Source organism: Vanessa atalanta, chromosome 17, assembly GCF_905147765.1.
Source record: "Vanessa atalanta chromosome 17, ilVanAtal1.2, whole genome shotgun sequence".
Classification (NCBI taxonomy): domain Eukaryota; kingdom Metazoa; phylum Arthropoda; class Insecta; order Lepidoptera; family Nymphalidae; genus Vanessa; species Vanessa atalanta.
In genome coordinates, this window is record NC_061887.1 from 7,811,725 (window position 1) to 7,832,801 (window position 21,077).

Consider the following 21,077-nt stretch of genomic DNA (forward strand, 5'->3'; position numbering starts at 1 on the left):
TATACCAGATAAGGGATAATTATACGTATTTACATATTAATCCCAATTAACCATATTTGTTGCCAATATAAATAGCGAGGAGAAATAACGTAACAAAGTAGGTATGCTTTGCAAATAACTTGCATCTGAGAATTTTCTTATTTTAATTTACTTGGGAAACGCAAATGTGAAAATGCTCCACTCAAATTATATTAACTACTTAAGCATGTGCCAATAATTAATCTAAAATGTTACATCCTGTGCCGTATATATTTAATATTATATATCTGAAGAATTCGTCCAATTAAACGTGCTAATCTCAGAATCTAGCAGACCGTTTTAGATGGTCCATTTATTAAGACAAATATATATATTATAATCGACCATTTACTAAAACCTTTAAAATAAATATTGACGGACACTTATTAAATAAGTTTTAGTTATATGTCAAAAGCATAATATGAAATTCATCAAGAACTGCCAGTTAATTTTTTTAACACTTTGACAACCACTTTCTCTTTGAAAGATGACGTCACTTACTTGACCACATCATGACAAAAATTATATAATAGTAGGTTACCCAAGGTAATGGAGTTAGAATATATACAAATATATAGAAGATTACGATACAAAATGAAAAGCTTGTGATAAATTAGAAAACATGAATAAATTATTCGAGTCATTTCTCCGAACGTTCATACGACGAACGCAAACGATGTCTATAACATAGCCAGATAAATAAATTACCATATAGTATCTTTGCTTTTCATAACTTCGTTGTAGGTCGCATATATATGCTAATATATATAGTCACCAATAATCTTAAAATACCACACGACCACTCTATGAGACCAGCTCTCGCCGGCGGTATTTCCGAACCGACGTACATTAGAAATTTCGAGAACAAAGCTCAATCATTTGGTGTACACTTTCCATGAGGTGACTCTCCTTGGTAATGATCACTTCCCTAGTAAGCCTGCTCGTTTGTCAACTATGTCATAAAAAACCTAAAATATCGATTATGGTGTTATCTAGAAATAAAAGCATGCAGTCATACTATAAACCCAATCAATACAATAAAAAACAAACATCAAATTAACCTCATTCTGTCTGGCTAGATAAGATTATTTAAGAAGGAAAAATATTTCTGGTACTGTAGAACTTTTGGCCTCTTTTCAATTACTTCGCATCGAAATAAATTCAGAAAAATTCGAAAAGAAGCCGATACTCGTACAACGTGTACAGAAGTTTCGAAATTTAAATAATACGTTTATCAAAGCGTTTTTATAATACTGTATGTTGATGTGGATATGTGTGTGTACTATACAGTAAATTTTATCTTTATTATAGCTGTAAAAAGCCACAGATCCAAAACAAAGGCCTTGATAAAAAAATGCTCTAGGGGAGTTCACCTTTTTTCATACGCACTAAATATTATTTTTATATCACTACGCAAATAATTTAATTAATTAGTATAATTATTTTATTTTTAAGGTTCATATACTATAATTCCAAATACATTTACTATTCGTTATATTCTACAATTATTCTCCGTTCTATTGAAATTATAATTGAGTTAAGAAATAAATAATGATCTAACGATGCAAGAATTTATCACTAAGACATAGAACTAAGTTGTTATGTCCTTGTGCCTGCAGTTACACTGACTCACTGACCGTTCAAACCAGAACACAACAATACTGAGTACTGCTGTTTGACGGTAGAATATCTGATGAGTTGGTGGTAACCTACCCAGACGGGCTTGCACAACGCCCTACTATCAAGAAGTATTCTACCGCCAAGCAGCAATACTTCGTATTGTTGTGTTCCGGCTTAAAAGTGAATGCACCAACGCAATTATAGGCACAAGGGACATAACAACTTAGTTCTCAAGGTTGGTTGCGCTTTGGAGATGTAAGGTTGTTAAATTATTATATTATTTTACGACGCCAATGCCTATGGACGGTAATGACTAATTTGCCCGTTCGCCAACATATATAAAAAAAAAACAACAACAATATGTCACCTTGATTTTGCTGTCAATAAATATTTCGAAAAATAAATATTTCGAAAAGCGAACGGTATTTGCAAACTGTGAACTGATTATTCTGACCGAAATGTAACGGGCAGGTTGTTGAGGAGAGTTATTTGAAACAAACAATTCTACCATGTACATGACACGTACATGACAACATCGAAAACACTTGAGTAAATTTAGTTACCTATACTATATAATGAGATAGCATTAGCATTAGCAGCCCGTAAATGTCCCACTGCTGGGATAAAGGCCTCCTCTCCTTTGAGGAGAAGGTTTGGAGCATATTCCAGCACGCTGCTCCAATGCGGGTTGGCGGAATACAAATGTGGCAGAATTTCGTTGAAATTAGACACATGCAGGTTTCCTCACGATGTTTTCCTTCACCGCCGAGCACGAGATGAATTATAAACACAAATTAAGCACATGAAATTTCAGTGGTGCCTGCCTGGGTTTGAACCCGAAATCATCGGTTAAGACGCACGCGTTCTAACCACTGGGCCATCTCGGCTCGACTTAAAACGTAACCCTAAAACGTTTTGCTCCTTAAATAAACGAATTAAAAATTTGATAAAATGTTCACAAATGAAATCGTTCCACCTCTGCTTATTCTCATATAGTTCGAGGTAGATCATTACCCGACCGAAGAATCGAACATACATAAAGATACCGAGCGAAAATTCTTGATAGAATATATTAAATGGAGACGAGAGCGGCCAAGCCTTTTGTTTTATATAGAGAGCCCTTCATATGAGGGTATTCCCAATAGCAATATTTCCAAAAGCGCTGACACAAACACTTGAAAATATTCGAGATGATTGAATAACGGTATTGTAAATAAGCCTTTATTGTTTATTGATGAAGACCAACGTTTCCAGGGGAAGATAAAACAAATTCAATATCTATTGTGTTTATAAATTGGTAAATGCAATTATTTTAGTTTATTTTATTGATATTGTTTAATTAATTGCGTATATTGTATAGATCGATAGTAAAGGCGCTAATTCAATTTACAATTTAGTGTTATTGCAGTAGATGAACCTTACTTACTTGGCTTACTCCGGCCGAAACGTATAAAACTTTACCTACGGAACAAAAAACACCCCATATTCCCCTTCAATGGGTGAATTAAAAAAGTAGCTTGTTTCCTGTTACTCAAACTATCGCCATACCAAATCTCATCCAAATGGTTATATTCATGCTTCATTTACCTATATAGTGTGTAACAAATTTTATAAATATCGGACAATATACAACTCGGAAAAAAATATATAAAACTGATCGAATAAATTATTTATGTTTATACTTCGGCGCAAATAAGGTACAAACAATAGGAGTTATTGTTTCCACAATAGAAAGCGTGGTGTTAGTCTTCAGATGAAGTTTACGCAATCGACAGAATTTATGTTAAATAATTATCATGATACAATAAACGTATATCGGTTTTCCTCTTCACGGTCATTTTTTATTTCATGTATGTTCTTTTTAAAAATGCCTTCAATAAACTACGAATGTAATATTTTGATTTCAATAAAAACGAGGATCTGTGAGTTGGTCCAGTATATCATACATGACGAGGTTTTTATTTGGATATAAAGCTAAGTTTGCGGATTGTAAACGCAAATACTTTTTAGACTCATTTGAGTCATTTTAAAAATAACCTAACACAAATCATAAAACCAATCAAACCATATGTTAAAATGTCTCTTTCAAGCACTTTTCAACTGTCGTTTTAAAAGATTTAATTAAACTTAAAGCTACCACTAGTTAGGAAAGTAGACCTAACATACTCAATAGTTACTCTTTTATCAAAATTACACAGACAATAAATACATTCAATACAATTGAAACATTATTTATCCTGAAAAAAATATATATCGAATGTTAACTGAACGCTTTTTTATCATCGAAATCATCTAATAAGATCACGATTTATTCAAATCAGTCCGTTCAAACATGAAATTTGTGCTGACCCGCTGAATTACAGATACGCCGTAAAGAACAAAAAAACTTCACGGTTAAAATACGACTTTAATGTTTTTTTAACCAGTTTGATGGTATGGTACGAGTACGTACCTATTATTATTTGTTCACAAATCGTTTTGTGTTGCTTCGATATTTTAAAAGCCAGTCAGTTCAAATTTCAATTTGATTTGTACTTGTTTGACTGAACTAAACATGATGTTGAATGCAACTGTATTTCAGAACGAACCGGCTAGAGAGACCGACACAGAAGTAAAATATCAGCTACAAATGCCATGGTCTGTATTGACATATTCATAAATTCAAATCATTTGTAAAAAATGAATACATATATAATTGTATTTAACAAACATAAGTTTGTATTTTAAATGTTGGAGAAGATTAATTACTGAATTTCTTGCCGTTTCTTCTCACTAGAATCTACATTCCTAACCGGTGGTAGCTTCACTTAATATAGTTTTGTGAAATGACGATTCAAAAGCCTACTTAAATAAATTATATTTTGGTTTTGATTTTGACAGACATACAGGATTGCCTAACTATGTAATACTAGCAGTAACTGCAACCGCGGTAAATTAAGTTTGTGATGAAAATCCTTCATGAACTTTCATACAACCCCTAATCTACAATATCACCCCCACAAAGAGTAAATAAATAGCCTATATCCGTCCTTGGTATTCAACAATTTAGTAACCGTGGATAGTAGCCGTGAAAGCGGCACTTTTGCATTTATATTATTAGTACAGATCAATAGTTATTCCTACAAGAACAATAACAAAGACTTTGTTATCTGACGTTGATCGAGGGCTGACCCAAATAGCCCCAGGCCATTTGTGATCATGTCAACTCTTCCGACGTGTTGGACATGACCTGTCAATTTGAAGAGCAATGCCTTATCAACCTTAGCTAATCGGATTGATGTAATTAAAATTCAAACAAAAAAAATTAAGAAGAGTTAATGATACATAAAGAATGAATGATGACGCATTTTGACGATTTGTTTTAAAATAAACTCTTAATAACTCTTAAATATTATCTTACTTTTTGTGATATTTTTTTTTCATGATATAGATTCAGAGATGTAAATGGTAGATATGGCAGAAAGGTTGGATATGATTTAAGGCTTCATAGTTATTCACAATTTTATATAACCAGATAAATTGGATGTTCTATGTCAAAGATAAAGAGTAGAAGAGAGTAAGCGACAATAACTTATACTAATATCGTTAAGCAAAAACCACAAGCACCAACAAACAAACACAACCAATTAAAAAATGTTGCAAAATTAGATCTAAATATAGCCATATTTAAATGCGTTATGACAGTGTGACGTGTGACGTACATAAATACATAAACATTTCTTAAATAAATTCATATAATTGTCGAGGAAACCGTACATAATTTTGCAAAACTATCTTTTAGCTAAAGATATTTTTTCAATGTAAAATAGTGACTGATTTCCTTTGAATAATTCTTTAAACTTCTTTCGTATAACTTTGGAGACTGTCAGCCAGAACGGAGACTGACTTAATACCCATTGGCAAACAGCGGGCTGTGACGGCGTCTCCTTTCAACTTTATTTGACGACAAAATTTTATTCTCGCTTTCAAATGTCGGGAAAATCTTCTTATATTTTTCTTGAAATATTTTTATATTGCTCTGATTTAACTTACCTTCCACAAACATTTTAAAAAAAATTATTATATTTCTTTCAATGGAAAAATTAAATATTTTGTAAATTACTTACACGCGCCAATGTTATTTCATTCTTTTGAATTATTTTCGAATGTTACATTCGAAATACAAACTAGGTAACTAAAAATCTATTAATTAATCTGTTTATATATTTATTTATATATAAACAGATATAGCATTATCTATCAGCTAACCTTAGGCAGTGCTAGAACGAACTGTTGTTGATGTGTTTACCCCTATACATTCATACACACACAGGAAATTATATATATTATTATAGACACTCATGATCCCAGTAAATTAGTCGTGATTTACATCAAAATGAATGCAATAATTTTAAATGAAGACGTATTGCGTAGACATATTTGTTAAAAAAATTGCAATTTTGCTTTCTCAATTTGAAAATTGCATTCACATTCATTTAAAAAAAAGATTTTTTTTCATTGAATTATAATAATGTAGGTATACCATATTTAAACTATATTTAATAGAATCGGAGATTTATTCAATTTAAAAAATATCGATATGTTTACCGATAATTACATGTTAATAATGGGACTAGCACAGAGTTTTCACGTGCATTTTTTGTATTTATAATTGCCGGTGAAAGAAACAGTGTGAATTTGCGAGATGCGTATATTATATTATTAAAACAGGACTTTTCACCGTTATGTGACAAATTTATACTGAAGATAATATCACTTAATCTTTTGTAATTATATGCTTATAATAAATAACAAAATCTAATGCTCAAAGGGAGCTTGTTATATCTAAATACTCCCCTTACCGACGATCCACGATGTGAAATTTGACTAAATCTCTAGAGAAACCTTTGCGTTACAGACTGAGTAATTAAAACTTTAATTATTTATAGAATATCATATGATTATCCTATTTATTGGCCATTTACTCTATATGTATGTAGAAAGGGAACCCCTACTCACCAGTCATTACAAACCCAAAATGTATACTTTATTTTGTTGTGTTCAGTATCGTATCTCAAATAGTTACCAATGTATTGATGATACAAGCAATTATAATAACATGTGGTTTTTATATGCGTTTATATTATTCCCCAGCATAAACAACTAAGAAACAAATTATGAATATTATATACACTAATATTAAAAGAAGTAACTCTATCTGTTACCTCTTCAAGCTTAAACCGCTGAACCGTTTTTGGTTTGGTATGGAGATAATGGATTTGGTAAGAGAGCCCCCGAGGATGGACTTTTTATTTTTAAAAAAAATATTTTGAATTTTTAATTCACCCCTCGAGGGGGTAAAATTAGGTGATGGTTTTTTGTTATTTCACGCGGGTAAAGCCGCAATGTCAGCTAATCTTAAAATTTTCTTATGTTCGCTTTAAAAATACATAAAAATAATTCGTTGCTAATTTAAAATAAATATTTCTTTGTTTGTTATTATTAAGTGTAATAAGTTTTGAATCCTATTCAATAATTTCAATGCGAGATGACAAATACATTTTATGCAAAAGATTATCATTCAATAGCCAGTATGAAGTTTCGTCATAATGTTTTACCTTCACCGGTCACGAGTTGAATTATAAACACAAACTATGCACAGGCACAGGTTAGTAGTGCTTGACCCTGCAATCTGTTGTTGTAAAGAGTATTCTAAGCGCTGGTCCATTTAAAATCATTTTTATATTCAAGTTATAAAATAAGTAATTGTAATTAAATATGACGATAGACTGCAACTTAACGCTGATGTAGTTATTTGCTGTAATGGAAATTGAAGCCTTCGACATTGATGACTTAACTTCAGTCTTCAATGAGTTTACCATATATCGACATTACAATTCATTCGGGAATAAAAGATTTTTTTTACCCATTCTGCAATATACGTTTTGAAGAAAAAGTTACGTTTCATTGCAAACAGTTTTTTAATAATTGCATTCATGTTCAGTTTCGAATGGAGGTACATTTATTTATTTTTATTTAAATACTTTATTGACCACCACAAAGTAAATGGAACGGAAGGCGGACTGAAAGCCTTCAGGCATTCATAAGGGCGGTAATTAATAATGGACAAAACATAACAGTAAACATACTTATATAAATAAAACTCTAAAAAAATACATACATACACACATAGTATCTACAAAATAAATATTGATCTATATTATCTTTAGTATAAACATATAAACAATAAATAATAATGCAAGTGCATTATCAAAGTCTTGAGAACTAGGGCCTTCTGACAATATGTGCTCATGTAGACGAGTCTTAAAAGTAAATTTAGAGGTAGATTTTCTAGTATGTATGTTTTGATGTATGTACTTATATACATTATATTAAGTATTTATATATTCTAGAATTTATTATATGAAAGGTTAACTGCCTTAAGTCTAGCGTTATCTTATTTCTGAGGAAGACCTACGTGGAAAACTAGGACGAACTATAAGCTCTTCGAGAACCTTCATAACAAAAAAACGTTGTCTAAACAGGGACCCATCTATTTTTAATATCGTTATCTGGCAATTATTTAAACGCGATACCGATCTTTTATACATCGATTTCAATCGTCAATTGGTACTCGGCTGTATCTTTTCTGATAAAGCCGAATTTCACACAATATACTAATAACCCTGCTATATTTTGCAATACCAAAATGCACAATTATGCACCTTCTTGAATATATAAAATTATTCTATTTACACTGCAAATTTATTCCGCTTAACTTCACTGACATTCAACACGTACTTTTTTGTGATACATTTAGCTTGAAATATTATGTATCCAAGCGATAATTAGAAGTAAAAATATTTATTACTTCAGTTTTTATTAAAGTGAGTGACCTTTAAAGATAACATTTTTAAATAAATAGGGATTCCTTAGATAATTATTATACGCAATTAAAACCGTTGGCAGACTTTGGCATGTATATATTAAACCGATATATTTACTCCGAAAGACGCTTCATCTTCATTTATAAGTTGTTTATATATTTGTGTTAGAGCTCATTTATTATAAAGATTAATACCTTTTTCATAGAAAGGAGTCAGCTGATTCAAAAGTTCATGTAGGAAAGATAGCAAAGCTAAAATTTGGAATAAACGGATTCACTATTATAAGTTATACATGTGTGCGTCTGTATCATACGTGCTACAGAGTTTTCACACCACTTGAAATGAAATTGGTCGACAGGGATGTGTAACCGTACTCCATTAGCCGCCGTATTGATTTTAACTCGATTTGACAGTTTTTTTATTAGGACGGGATTTAAACGAACATACGCTATTCGGGGATCAAAACCACTCTATTACGACCTGGTGTTGATTTTAAAAATAGAATATCTAACTCAGTTTGAATAAAATACACGATTCAATTGAAAACAAGCAAATTAAAAAAGTTATATTGAATCAAATAACACTAAAATATTTTTGTTTTATAAAAATAGATTCATATCTACTATTTCATTTTGGCCAATTTTTAATGAAATATTAGTAACATAATAAATATATGACTATAACTTTTTCTATGATATTGTATTCTTTATTAGATTTCTTGATCAGCGAATCTTATTACAAGGTACCTAAAAGGTTCTGTGGTCATAACACGTGAAACGAGGATTGGGCACATGTCAATTTATTTAAAATTATATGCCCTTATTTACCGTTTTATAATTGTTCTCGCGCTTGGCGCTAAAGGAAAACGTCGTGAGAAAATCTGCATCGGATAAAAATCTGCAAGATTATGTGTGTCCACCAACTCGCATTGGAAAAGCTCCAGAACTTCTCCTCAAAATAACATGAAGCTCTGGTATAAACATTTATAAACATTACAGATCGTTCCTTTAAATACACAAAAAAAACCTTTTTTTATATTTATCAAGCAACACATAGCCGCTACTAATTAAAATCTTAAAGAGTTTTTCTGTAATTACTGACTTGTATAATTGACATTTATTTGTCGCACCGTATTTGTAAAAAAAAAATACAGACAATTTTACGAGACTCTTTTATGATTTCCAAATTAGCATTCTCATAAACAAAATCACCACAAACAAAACTCGAATTTGTCAACATTTACCGAACTCGTGTACACTTACGAGCGTGGTGCATAAATTTCATAAATCTCACCGAAAGGGACAATCTCCGCGCCATCAGACTCATAAATTAACGACAAATCGCTAACATGTGCTGTATTTTCCGCTCTGTCGGCCCTCATTTGGTTAAAAAGGAAATTTCGGGACTTTTAGCTGGAACATTGACACTGACGTCATTTGTAACGACACTTAATGAATATTGCTATGGATTTAAAATTCCTTGAATCGTACAATGTTTCTGATAGTGATTTATTACAGAACGTAGTGAAACTACGCATACAAATATAGATCATAATATTTAAACTTTAAGGTGTATAATCGAACAGAATCAATTTCAGTACTCCCTTATTTTTTTTATCTATATATAATTTTTTAAGCAGCAGCAATCGCGGTTGATTTTTTGGCATTTATAGAAGAATTCCTTTGACTGTCGAAACTCGTCATCAGATTTTATTATTTTATGCCCGCATCTACATAAAATAATATAAATATCCGAATTGAGAAAAAACACATTCTTTCTTTAAAAGGTTATGAAATGTCTCATTTTTTTCAATAAAATTTTCAATACATTAAAGTTAATGATTTATTTCCATAATTGCACGATTTAACTCGTCGCGATTGACTAGTTTTCAAAGCGTGTATAATCATTTGCCTTGCAAAGCATAAAATAACGACACACAAAACAATGTGATGAATTTGAAGATTTAACTCTTTACCTTCTTGCGCCCTTTTAAAATCTTAATTAAAATAAATTTCTTAATGCACATTCTAATTTAAAGTCACTCAATGATTTACTTTATTCTGCGCGTTGATAGATAGGGCATTGCCTTAACGTAGGTATACGTTACGTTAAATATTACGTTCGAAATCCAATATCGCGATGTTTTTTGTAGTTTGGAACTTGTGAGTTACTGTTTAAGAGAAATAAAACACATGCACATGCAACGTCAGGGGTGCCTGCCTGGGTTTGAATCCGCAATCATCGGTTAAGATGCACGTTCTAATCACTGGGCCATCTCGGCTAATTTTTTATTCATTTTTTGATTATTTTAATTTTCAAGTGATAACAAGTGATGTTCTTTTCTTAGTATATTAATTACGAAAAGATTGATTAAGTTTATTGCCAATTCTTCACGTTTCAAAATAACCAATTTTGATTCTATGACATTAGTTCTACCACAGATTATTTCATAACTATAATATAATCATTTTTGAGAAATCTTAGTCAGAAATGTTACTTCAGAAATTTTAAAGACTCTTATTATTTTAACCCGTGAAACATATTAACGTAATAAAATACTTTTATATTATTTTTTAAATCTAAAATGTTAAGTAATTGAGTTGCTCTCTTAAAATGTATCTAAAATTATTCTGTTGCGACATTTTAATAAACAAATGAGTCTGTCTCGACACAGATCTAATGCATAGCTAATACCCCTCCCCATTGCTCAAGCTTGCAGCAAAAAGATTTTATTAAATAACTCGAACCCATTATGGCTAACAAAGTTTACTAAATCAATATTTTAATACACTTTCTTGACACCCTAATACAAAATACTTGATTACGCATAATTTCAATTTTTTTTTTTAATTTGTTAAGTAGCCCGTGTCGTTCTTTGAAGTTCAAGGTTCCTTTATACCATTTCTGTCCAGCAACTTAGCCATAAAAGCGTAACCGACAGATAAACAGACACAGTTCCTTTCACATTTATAATATTAATATTTATTATTATAATATGATTAGTATGGATGAACAAGAATAATTAAAAAAAAAAAAAAAAACTTCACAACACTTGCAGGTTACAATAAAAAAAAAATCTTACGGAAAATACGAAAACCATGCATGGCCATAACATTCTATATTAATTAAGTCTTTCAATAGAAAATGTTTTTATGATATCGGTAGGCGGACGAACAAATAGGCCAGGAGTCATGGCGCTGTAAGAAGTATTAACCATTCCTTACGTCACCAATGCGCCACCAACCTCGGGAACTAAGATGTTATGTCCCTTGTGCCTGTAGTTACACTGGCTCACTCACCCTTCAAACCGGAACACAACAACACTGAGTACTGCTGTTTGGCGGTAGAATATCTAACGAGTGGGTGGTACCTACCCAGACGGGCTTGCATAAAGCCCTACCACCAAGTAAAATATGATCCCCTAATCAGATGGGACGGCAATCTAAAACGACCGGTGAGAGGTCAGACAAAGGACGAAGTGCATTAAATGCTTTCAGAGACACAAGAGTACAAATACTGTCAACTTGGAAACAAACTGAAAATCTATCGGGAACCAAAAAAATATCTTTTTTTGTCTGACCCGGGATTTATAGTGTCCATGATCTCTGCATCAATATAATTTAGTCAAGTTCAATCAATTATAATAGGTACAAAATAATCTTTATTTAAACTCCATTAATCATCCACAACAATTTCCGACCAATTTCTTCACGAGCAGCGACATAATAAAAGTAAAAATCATACCTTACCTTGTTCCTTCGACGTTTCAGTTGATACTTTTCCTGTTACTTTGACAGCTAACATTTATCTATCATTAGCGAACATTGAAAGCGAAGCAAGCGTTTATTAAAGTTTGCAGATAATTATTGCTTGATTTTCAATATAATTACAATATTCCTTATTCAAATAGGCTTTCATAAGCACTTTGAAAACTTCATGTTACAATATTTAATGAAGATAAAGATTCATCGCTCGATTTCAAGTGTCGAATATTGACTCTACCGAAAACAACCAGCTAGAACTACTTACTCTTTTCAACCAATCAAATTCCATACATATATAAATTAAGTAGATTCGAATTATTATTTATTCTGTATGAAAATCAACGAACTAAACATTTTGTATAGAAAAAAACTGTATTTCAACGTTTAATTGTTTTAATATGCAAATGGAATTTGAATTAAGGGAAGAAGCGACTAAATTTTGACCTTAAAATGACACCTCGATCTTCAAATGATGAAGGTACGACAGGTGACGAATTAATTATAGCTTACATAACGCGAAGACGTAGAAGGCTTAACATTCGCATCGCATCTTCAATGGGAAGACATAGATATTCTAATTCGATATAAACGATAATAATCTATAAATTATCTCAGATGACTATTACATAATCCTATTACATTTAACCGAGAGCCGTGATGGCCCAGAGGAGCCGAGATGGCTCAGAGGTTAGTACGCGTGCATCTTACTAAACTATGATTTCGGGTTCAAACCCAGGCAAGCACCACTGAATTTTAAGTGCTTAATTTGTGTTTATAATTCATCTCGTGCTCGGCGGTGAAGGAATACATGGTAAGGAAACCTGCATATGTCTAATTTCAACGAAATTCTGCCACATATCAACCATCAACCCGCATTGGAGCAGCGTGGTGGAATATGCTCCAAACCTTCTCCTTAAAGGGAGAGGAGGCCTTAACCCAGGAGTGGGAAATTTACAGGCTGCTAAAGTAATGTAATGTAATTACATTAAGCGCTACAAAGTATATTACATAATTCTTTATCTTTACAAACATTTAACAAGTTAACATATTGTTACTCACAACACAAAACATCGAGTATGTATTTATAACTAAGTTATTAAAACAAAACACTGCATACCGAGAAAAATATAACTATTAGTAAAACGTTTTTGCAGGAACAAAGTTGTTTACGTACAAGAGCAACTTCTAGAGCTTTACGTTTTGTACCATCGTTTCAATGCATGAAACGATGGTACAAAATTTTAACAAAAAAAATAACTGACTTCAAATTTATTCTTTTAATTTAAATGGGAAGAAACGGGTCTCATATCGGTTCTCAGATGAGGGAGTTCGTTGATAACTAACATAAAATAAAAAAATGAAGCCGATTTGATAACCTCCTTTCTTGGAGTCGTTTTTTAAAATTAATTAACTAAACGTAATATTTCTTCTAAATTAAAAGATAATGCTGAATTTGCTGTGTTACTATTTAAATCAATTACATGTGTTTTGTATCATAACCCTAAAATTATAATTTCCGTACACCAAGACTCGCGCGAGTGCACGCTCGCTGTATTGAGAAATAGTATAAGCAATGGTGGTTTGTTTCTTTAAATCGAGGACCAAATTCTAAACTTATAACGGTAATGATTCAATTCCAATCCTTACTCCTTACTTACAAAAAAACACTCCGGTTTATAGTAACTGCGGGCCAATTATATTTATTTATATCGGTTGTAATAAGATCCCGATTCGATTACGATAAATTGACAAACTGTTGTAGAATTATGCCCTGTAGGGCTATTCTGTAACAAGAAACTCAAATCTCACCGCAGAACACTAGTGTGAAATGTCAGAATATGATATATAACATTGACTATAATAATTATATCTAAAGTGTAAAATGGCGTATTTCTGTATGTTAGTAGTAAACATTTCACGAATCACAAACCAAGTGAATTGGTTTGCCGCTGCGATGACGGGTCATAGGCTCGAATCGGAAGCCCGATGCATATTAACGCTCGTAGATTACAATCTATCTCGCGAGATACTGACAAAGAGATTGTAAACTGTAACATACAATTTAACGCATTATTTTTAGGGAGATTATATTCTATCGAAGTGAATTTCAGTTCAACTTTAAATTTTTTAGTACAAAATTATTTTTAAATATTTTTTTTTATTCTCCACAAACGTGTTACCCGTGCCGCTTTTGTGTATTATAATAATTTATTTAATGTACCTGCACGGTTTTATTGCCAAGCAACATAACAATTTAAAATGTTTAACTGTTCAGAATCTACTGATCGTTAGTTTACAATCTCGCGAGATAGATATCTATATATATAATCTAACTTTATTTACAATTTTACGGTATTATATACTTATCAAATAAATATATCCACCATACTTGATTCTATTGAGAAGTATGAATAGAGTTAAGTTAAAGTTGCTTTATGTTTACCTAATGTAATTACCTGAAGCGGTTATGTGCTGGGGATATTTTCACAAGGGATTATAATAAGCACCTGAAAATAATGTTTCAGGGTCGGAAGGGCCGTGTCATAATTAATTATATGTACAAAAATGGTCCCGTTCGCCTTTGTTACCTTAGTACAAAACAAACTCGGGTTGAAAGTAAATATTTATAATTTAAGGTGTGGTATCGGTCACTGATATACTGTAGCTGGTATATATATTAATTATATATTTAATTTGCATAACCGTCGTTTTCGATAGGAATTCAGTTTTGACGAAAATCTCCCATTTTAAAGTACATAATGTCTATTATCAACGTTAAAATTATTAAAATGTTTTAATTTACACTTAGATCTTCATTCCAATTTCATTTATTCAAAAATTAACCGTCAAAACTCTCATTATATTTTTGTCTTCATATTAATGATCACAGCTTAAATTAAACGATTAAATTAAATTTAGCCACTATGCAAACAAGACAGGTAATTATTAATAATAATTTACATTTACTTATATTAACATTAATAATAACAAAATTATGCCGTTCATAATAACGAACATCAATATGCACGATCAGCACTTAACGAAAGGACCATAACTGTATCCCTTTTCTGAGTTTACGCTAAAAGGAATCAATCTTCCTGAACGAGATCCACTGTCCCAAAGTAATGCGAAATGTCTGAAACTATTTTACGAGGGCTCGTTACTCTGAAGGGCCTAAAAGCATTAAGATCAATGCAAAATAAAAGTAAAATGTTTAAAAATAAAGGTATATAAGATGCGATAAAAGGTAATGTTTGTTTTTGGTTTTATAATATGAAGGCACACGAGTCAAAACTCTTTCTGGTGATAAGTGGTCACCATCACCTTTGAATATTGACGCTGTAGGAAACCTTTTAACTTTTTTTACACCGTCAGTCGCACAACTTGAGGAGAAAGATTTTCTAATGCCGATAATTATACTGGCTGACTCACCTTTCAACACGCAATACAAGGTAGTAATATATTGCGGTAGAATTCTGTAGAGTAGACGTTGCTTGCACGACGCACGAAGCCCTGCCATAGTCTACCCTATATCTAACCCCCATAGTGCGGCTTCGTGATTTATACGTTTATGTTTTAAAGCATCTAACTTGATATGAATCGTATTTCATGTAATCTGAGATCGATCCAGGATTTGAACTCAATATCTGGCAATTGGGCGAAGCTATCCAATACTGACTACACCAACGAAGCAGTTACATAATGTACATCTTTTCATTTCTTTATTGCGTAATCGTAGGTTCCTCCAAAATACAACCCTCGCTACGTCAATAAAGGGTCAGAGAACCTTCTTACAATAAAAAAATAATACGTAGCTTAGTAATAATACTCCTTCGGACTAAAGTGCTCATGAGTTTTTCGTAAAAAACATTCATCAAGGTACTTTGTTATTTTAATTTTCTATTACAGTCCACTTTCGAACCCTTATGAAGATTATTATTTTAGAAGATTATATATTCGTAATTAATTTAGTTGTATTTGAAATAATATATTATCTTACATAATATACTATGATAATACTACGGTATTGTTTATATGATAATTGTTCGCTACACAATAGAATTTATTTAATTATGTTCGCTTTCTCCTTTCTGACACTTACGAGACTCCGCAAGTCATTTAGTTGATACATACCTCGGTGTACAATAGACCGCTGAGGTTTAAGATATATGGGCACAATATACAGTTCGCATATATTTCTTACACGCGCTGACTATTTCTTATGTGTAGTTTCAATTGTGTAACTTCACTTTTGACTATATATCCTATTTCCTTTCTTAAAATATTTTCTTTGTGACATAGAATAAGAAATAAAATAAGTTAAACGATTATTATATCTAAGATTTTAAATACTGTTATATTATTATATCGTTCCTATATATATATATTATTTTTTTATTTACGTTTTTAGGTTAATAGAGGTCGTTTTTTTTTCATCTGTGTTATGACGTTGTGTTTACGCTAGTTGAGCTCAAAATAAAAGAGAAGATATGATTCATATTATATTAAAAAACTTTAATTCTATATCTTTTATTGATAACTCGGAATATACGCAGTAGGGTGGGTGTCAGGTATCTATGACGTTTTATGTATCCCTGACAATTGGAACCTATAGAAATATTTTAATTGAATACTTAAAATAAATTATTTTAAACAAGAAATAGAGATGGCTTATATAGGAGAAACATAAAAAAAAAAATCTTGTCGTGGCAAACCAACTCACCAACGTTTTATCACAATCGGCTGAATGATTTAAACGCAAAGAAGAAAAACATAAAAAATTAATTTTATTTATTAAGAAGAAATTGAAGATTTAATTTTAACATATTATTTATATATTAGAAGGTGCTTCATATAATAATTATACCTTTGTTTGTTTCAGAGCTATTCGGGGGATGAAAAACACTCAACACGTCATTCTCATTGCCGTCGTGAAAAAGAGGTTAGTGTATTAATTACTAGTAGTCTATATCCTAAAGACCAATATAATTAACAATTTATATATACATATATGATCATTTAAAATATCAAATTTATACACTTGAATTATAAGGTAGGTAAGTCGAGTCGAGTTCTATTGAAAAGGAATTTGCGTAAGCTTGATTTTAAGGAGACATCGCATTTTGTCTATATTAACCTGTAGTATTCAAAGTGTCATTGAACTCGCAACGCAAAAGATAGCAATGAATGGAAATCTTTAGAGGAGGCCTTTGCCGGCAGACAAACTGTAGGAGACTAACGACCGTGAGCCGATATTTTACATCAAAAGTTTGAGACAAAAGTGAAAAATGTATTTTTATATATTTTTTTTGTATAAACAAGAACAGCGATAAAGGCTTTATTATTATATTCAAAGTGTCATTAATTAGGTAATTTTATTAAAAAAATAAAAAAAAAAATTACTTACGCATAGTGTAATAAAATGTACTTAAAAGTGTTTAATTGAAACAGCTCCAGGCACTGTAATCTTCGTAAATTTACATAATTTATTCGTAGTTTCTTGGTCCGTAAGTAGCAAGGCAATAATTACGACTCGTAGACAATTATACAGTCCGCAAGCGATACGATTCATTTCTTGAATATAGTAACCACTAAGACAAATGTGTGCGCTCTGAAAACACACAAGTTCTACTTGATCGATTCTTCTGACTGACTCAACGCACAGACAAAACTAATGAAACTAGCGGTAATTTGGAACAAAGGAACCGCTAAGGGTTTTTGGAAATTTCAACTTTTAGGTGAGGAACGGGAAGGGTAGCTTTGTATCTACTTAACGTGTACGAAGTCAGGACGTTCTGCTAGTATGAAGATATTCGTTTAAATATCCGCAGGCAAAGTCTAATTTCATAACTGATTAAATTTATATCAGAATTATAACTTGCTTAATTCAAGTTACATGATAAAATGAAAGTGACCGTGGGATTAATTAGATAACGATCTTAATTAAACGTTATAATTATTTAATTGATTTGTAATGGTACTTGTATTTCTTGAACTGTCTGTTCAGTTCAGACCAGTTATTATTTATATATTATTTTTAAGTCATTTATTTTGTAACTGTGATATTTATCTAGTCATTTTTAGCACTGCAGATCAATGGTTTCGATTACCGATCGGGTAATAAAACTTGTTGCAATTTTCTGTGAAGGAATTCTCAGTAGAAACTACGAGTAATAAATTGATTGTATTTCGTCCCACGCCAAGGAAAGCTGTTGGTCCTGCGTATGTATTTTGTTAGGTTATGTTGAACTGCAATCTCATTGGATTATGATAGAGAAGGAATAGAAAGTTTACTTGTGTTTACGCACACACACTAAAGCATTTTAACATATACGCATAGTATGTATGTTATTCATCGTTGAGAATGGCTGAAGTGCCTGAAATTAAATTAAAAGAACTTCATACTTAGCAAACATTAACAAGATATTTTAAGACTAATAATATTCAAATAAAATAAAATGCATTTAGAAATCTGTTAATAACTTAACTTGTTTACTATGTATTATTTAACGACACTTATTATATATAGACAAGGTCGGTTGATATCCCACTTGTAGGTAAAGGCAGAAGCCTTGTAGGGGGGGCTCCTTTGGAAGATAATGTAGATAGGCATGTAAGCTGTTCTCCATTATGAAATGAACTATAAATAAAAATAATGCAAATGATAACTACGGTGAATATGTACTTATGGTATCCACTGCGCAGAATTCCTAACTAAAAATTTAATAGAGCGGCGTATATCTTCATCCTCACCAAACATACTCATTGAATTTTAGTAATGTTTTGAATTTAAAAAGTATTTAAATTTATTCGTTTACATTAGAACTTTGTTTTAAAAAAATATTCATATAAGCTTAAGACTTAATTCCCACATGCAATATAAACTCGAAACTGGTATCTACTTTTATGTTTAGAATTAAAAATCGATACGACGGAACAAAGGAATCCCTTCCAGGTACCCTCTTTATCTTTCAATTTAAATAACAATGTCATTACACAAAATAAACCCTAACGAATGGTTACAAAATATTTTGTTAACTTACGTCAAATATTATGTACCGAATTCAACATATATAATTATGTTTTAAATATTACCTTTCAAAGACATTTTAAATTTAGAAAACTAAAAAAAAAACTACCATTATTGTGAACTGCTAGTAAATGTTACAGTGGCCTCCTTGGTTCCTTAATATTATTCCATCATATGGAATTAAATTTATGGCTTACTTCACGCTGCGCACTATGCCCTGCTGACCACGCATCTTCAACACAGGTTGGTGGAAACACGTAAGACAATATTTAACCCGACACATGCAATTTCCACGCCCAATTCAAAATTGTAAATACAAAGCAAATGAAAACATAGTGGTACCCGGACCTGAAGCCACTATTATCAGCTACGAATTAAGCGTTCGAACTACTGTGCAATTTCGGCTGAAAATTATATTTATATAACATTAATATGGTCGAAATTATATATATGTAGATACGTTATGTGAAAGTAAGCCCCCGAGTCTCTCTCAGTCCGCAGATTAAGCTATTTAAAGTTTACGTGGTTGAAACTTAATGTTTGAATACTGTTTTCCAACTTTGATATGGTTTTCAAATATGACGTATTTGAAAACCATTTATATTTAGGCCGAGCACGTAACGTACACTCGAAATGTTTGAACCTATCCGAAGAGCGAGTGGGCGCGCACTCTAAAAATTGCATTATGCATATCCGTTACTCAGGACGTACATTTAATAGTGAAATAAAAACGCTAAAAATATATATATATATATTTATATATATTGTATTATATAAAGCACATTCTGCCTCGCACAGACACTGTGGAACCAACTATCACAGACGAATTTTCCTAATCGATACGACTTGTGAACCTTCGAGAAAAGAGCGTACACATTTCTTAAAGACCGGAAAAGCTCCTGCAAGCCCCCAATATTACAGATGTTCATAGAAGGTGGTAGTCACTTTCCATCAGGTGAGTCTTCTGTTCGTTTGAACCTATATCAAAACCAAAAAAAAAAAACATTTGTACATTTCAGCACGGTAATCTCAGGATTTTCCAGTCCCGTTTGAAAAATCTTTTTGCGTAACATATAGCATTTGTTGAGAATGGATATGGAATAGGTATTTAATATCACGCTACGACTCACGGATATGCTAACGTTCAACGTGACTAATATAACTAGGAAACAGTTATACTATGGAACTTAAACCAAACATATCTTAAGTTTTAATGTTTTTTGGAATTACTCGTAAATACAAACATAATAGCCAATCAAAACATTTCAATAATTAAAAAATCAGCCAATCGCAATCCAAAGCTTCTCTCCCGAGATGCACCCAAGCTTCCGGTTCACCGCCTTCAACATCCATTCGAGTCCCATCACCTTATACAGATCATAAAAAAAGTTGAAAAGTTTATTTCAATAAAAACGCTCTATTACAAATACATTAAAATTTTTATTTGCTCAATATGATATTTAAATATTAATTATTTATATACCTACATGTCGAAATGTATACACAAAATTTAATTAAAGAAATTAACAAATATTTTAAAAGTGCCAACAAAATGACTAACGACGTTAATCAGTCAAACTTCAGATGGTTATTTAATTAGCGCCTCTAACTTGATGACCTAGAGCCCGCACGATTAACTTGATAGATGGAGCCGCAAATTACTGACATGGTTAAACAAGCCCTTCAAACAAAGGGAGAAACTCCCTTGATTTCATTATGTCGAACAGTGATAGGTATTTGAACATATAATATATTACGAATAATAACGAAACGAAACCT

The 21,077-nt window shown here is 31.6% G+C and overlaps 1 protein-coding gene across 5 annotated transcripts in view; it reads left to right on the forward strand.

Annotated features, from left to right (window-relative positions):
- LOC125070601 (high affinity cAMP-specific and IBMX-insensitive 3',5'-cyclic phosphodiesterase 8) overlaps nt 1-21,077 on the forward strand; it is a 204,314-nt gene that overhangs the window by 152,321 nt on the left and 30,916 nt on the right. For all 5 annotated transcript variants that reach the window (XM_047680537.1, XM_047680539.1, XM_047680538.1 and 2 more), the window contains one exon: nt 17,151-17,210. In XM_047680537.1, coding sequence (XP_047536493.1) covers nt 17,151-17,210 — 60 coding nt within the window. The remainder of the gene's footprint in view (nt 1-17,150; nt 17,211-21,077) is intronic.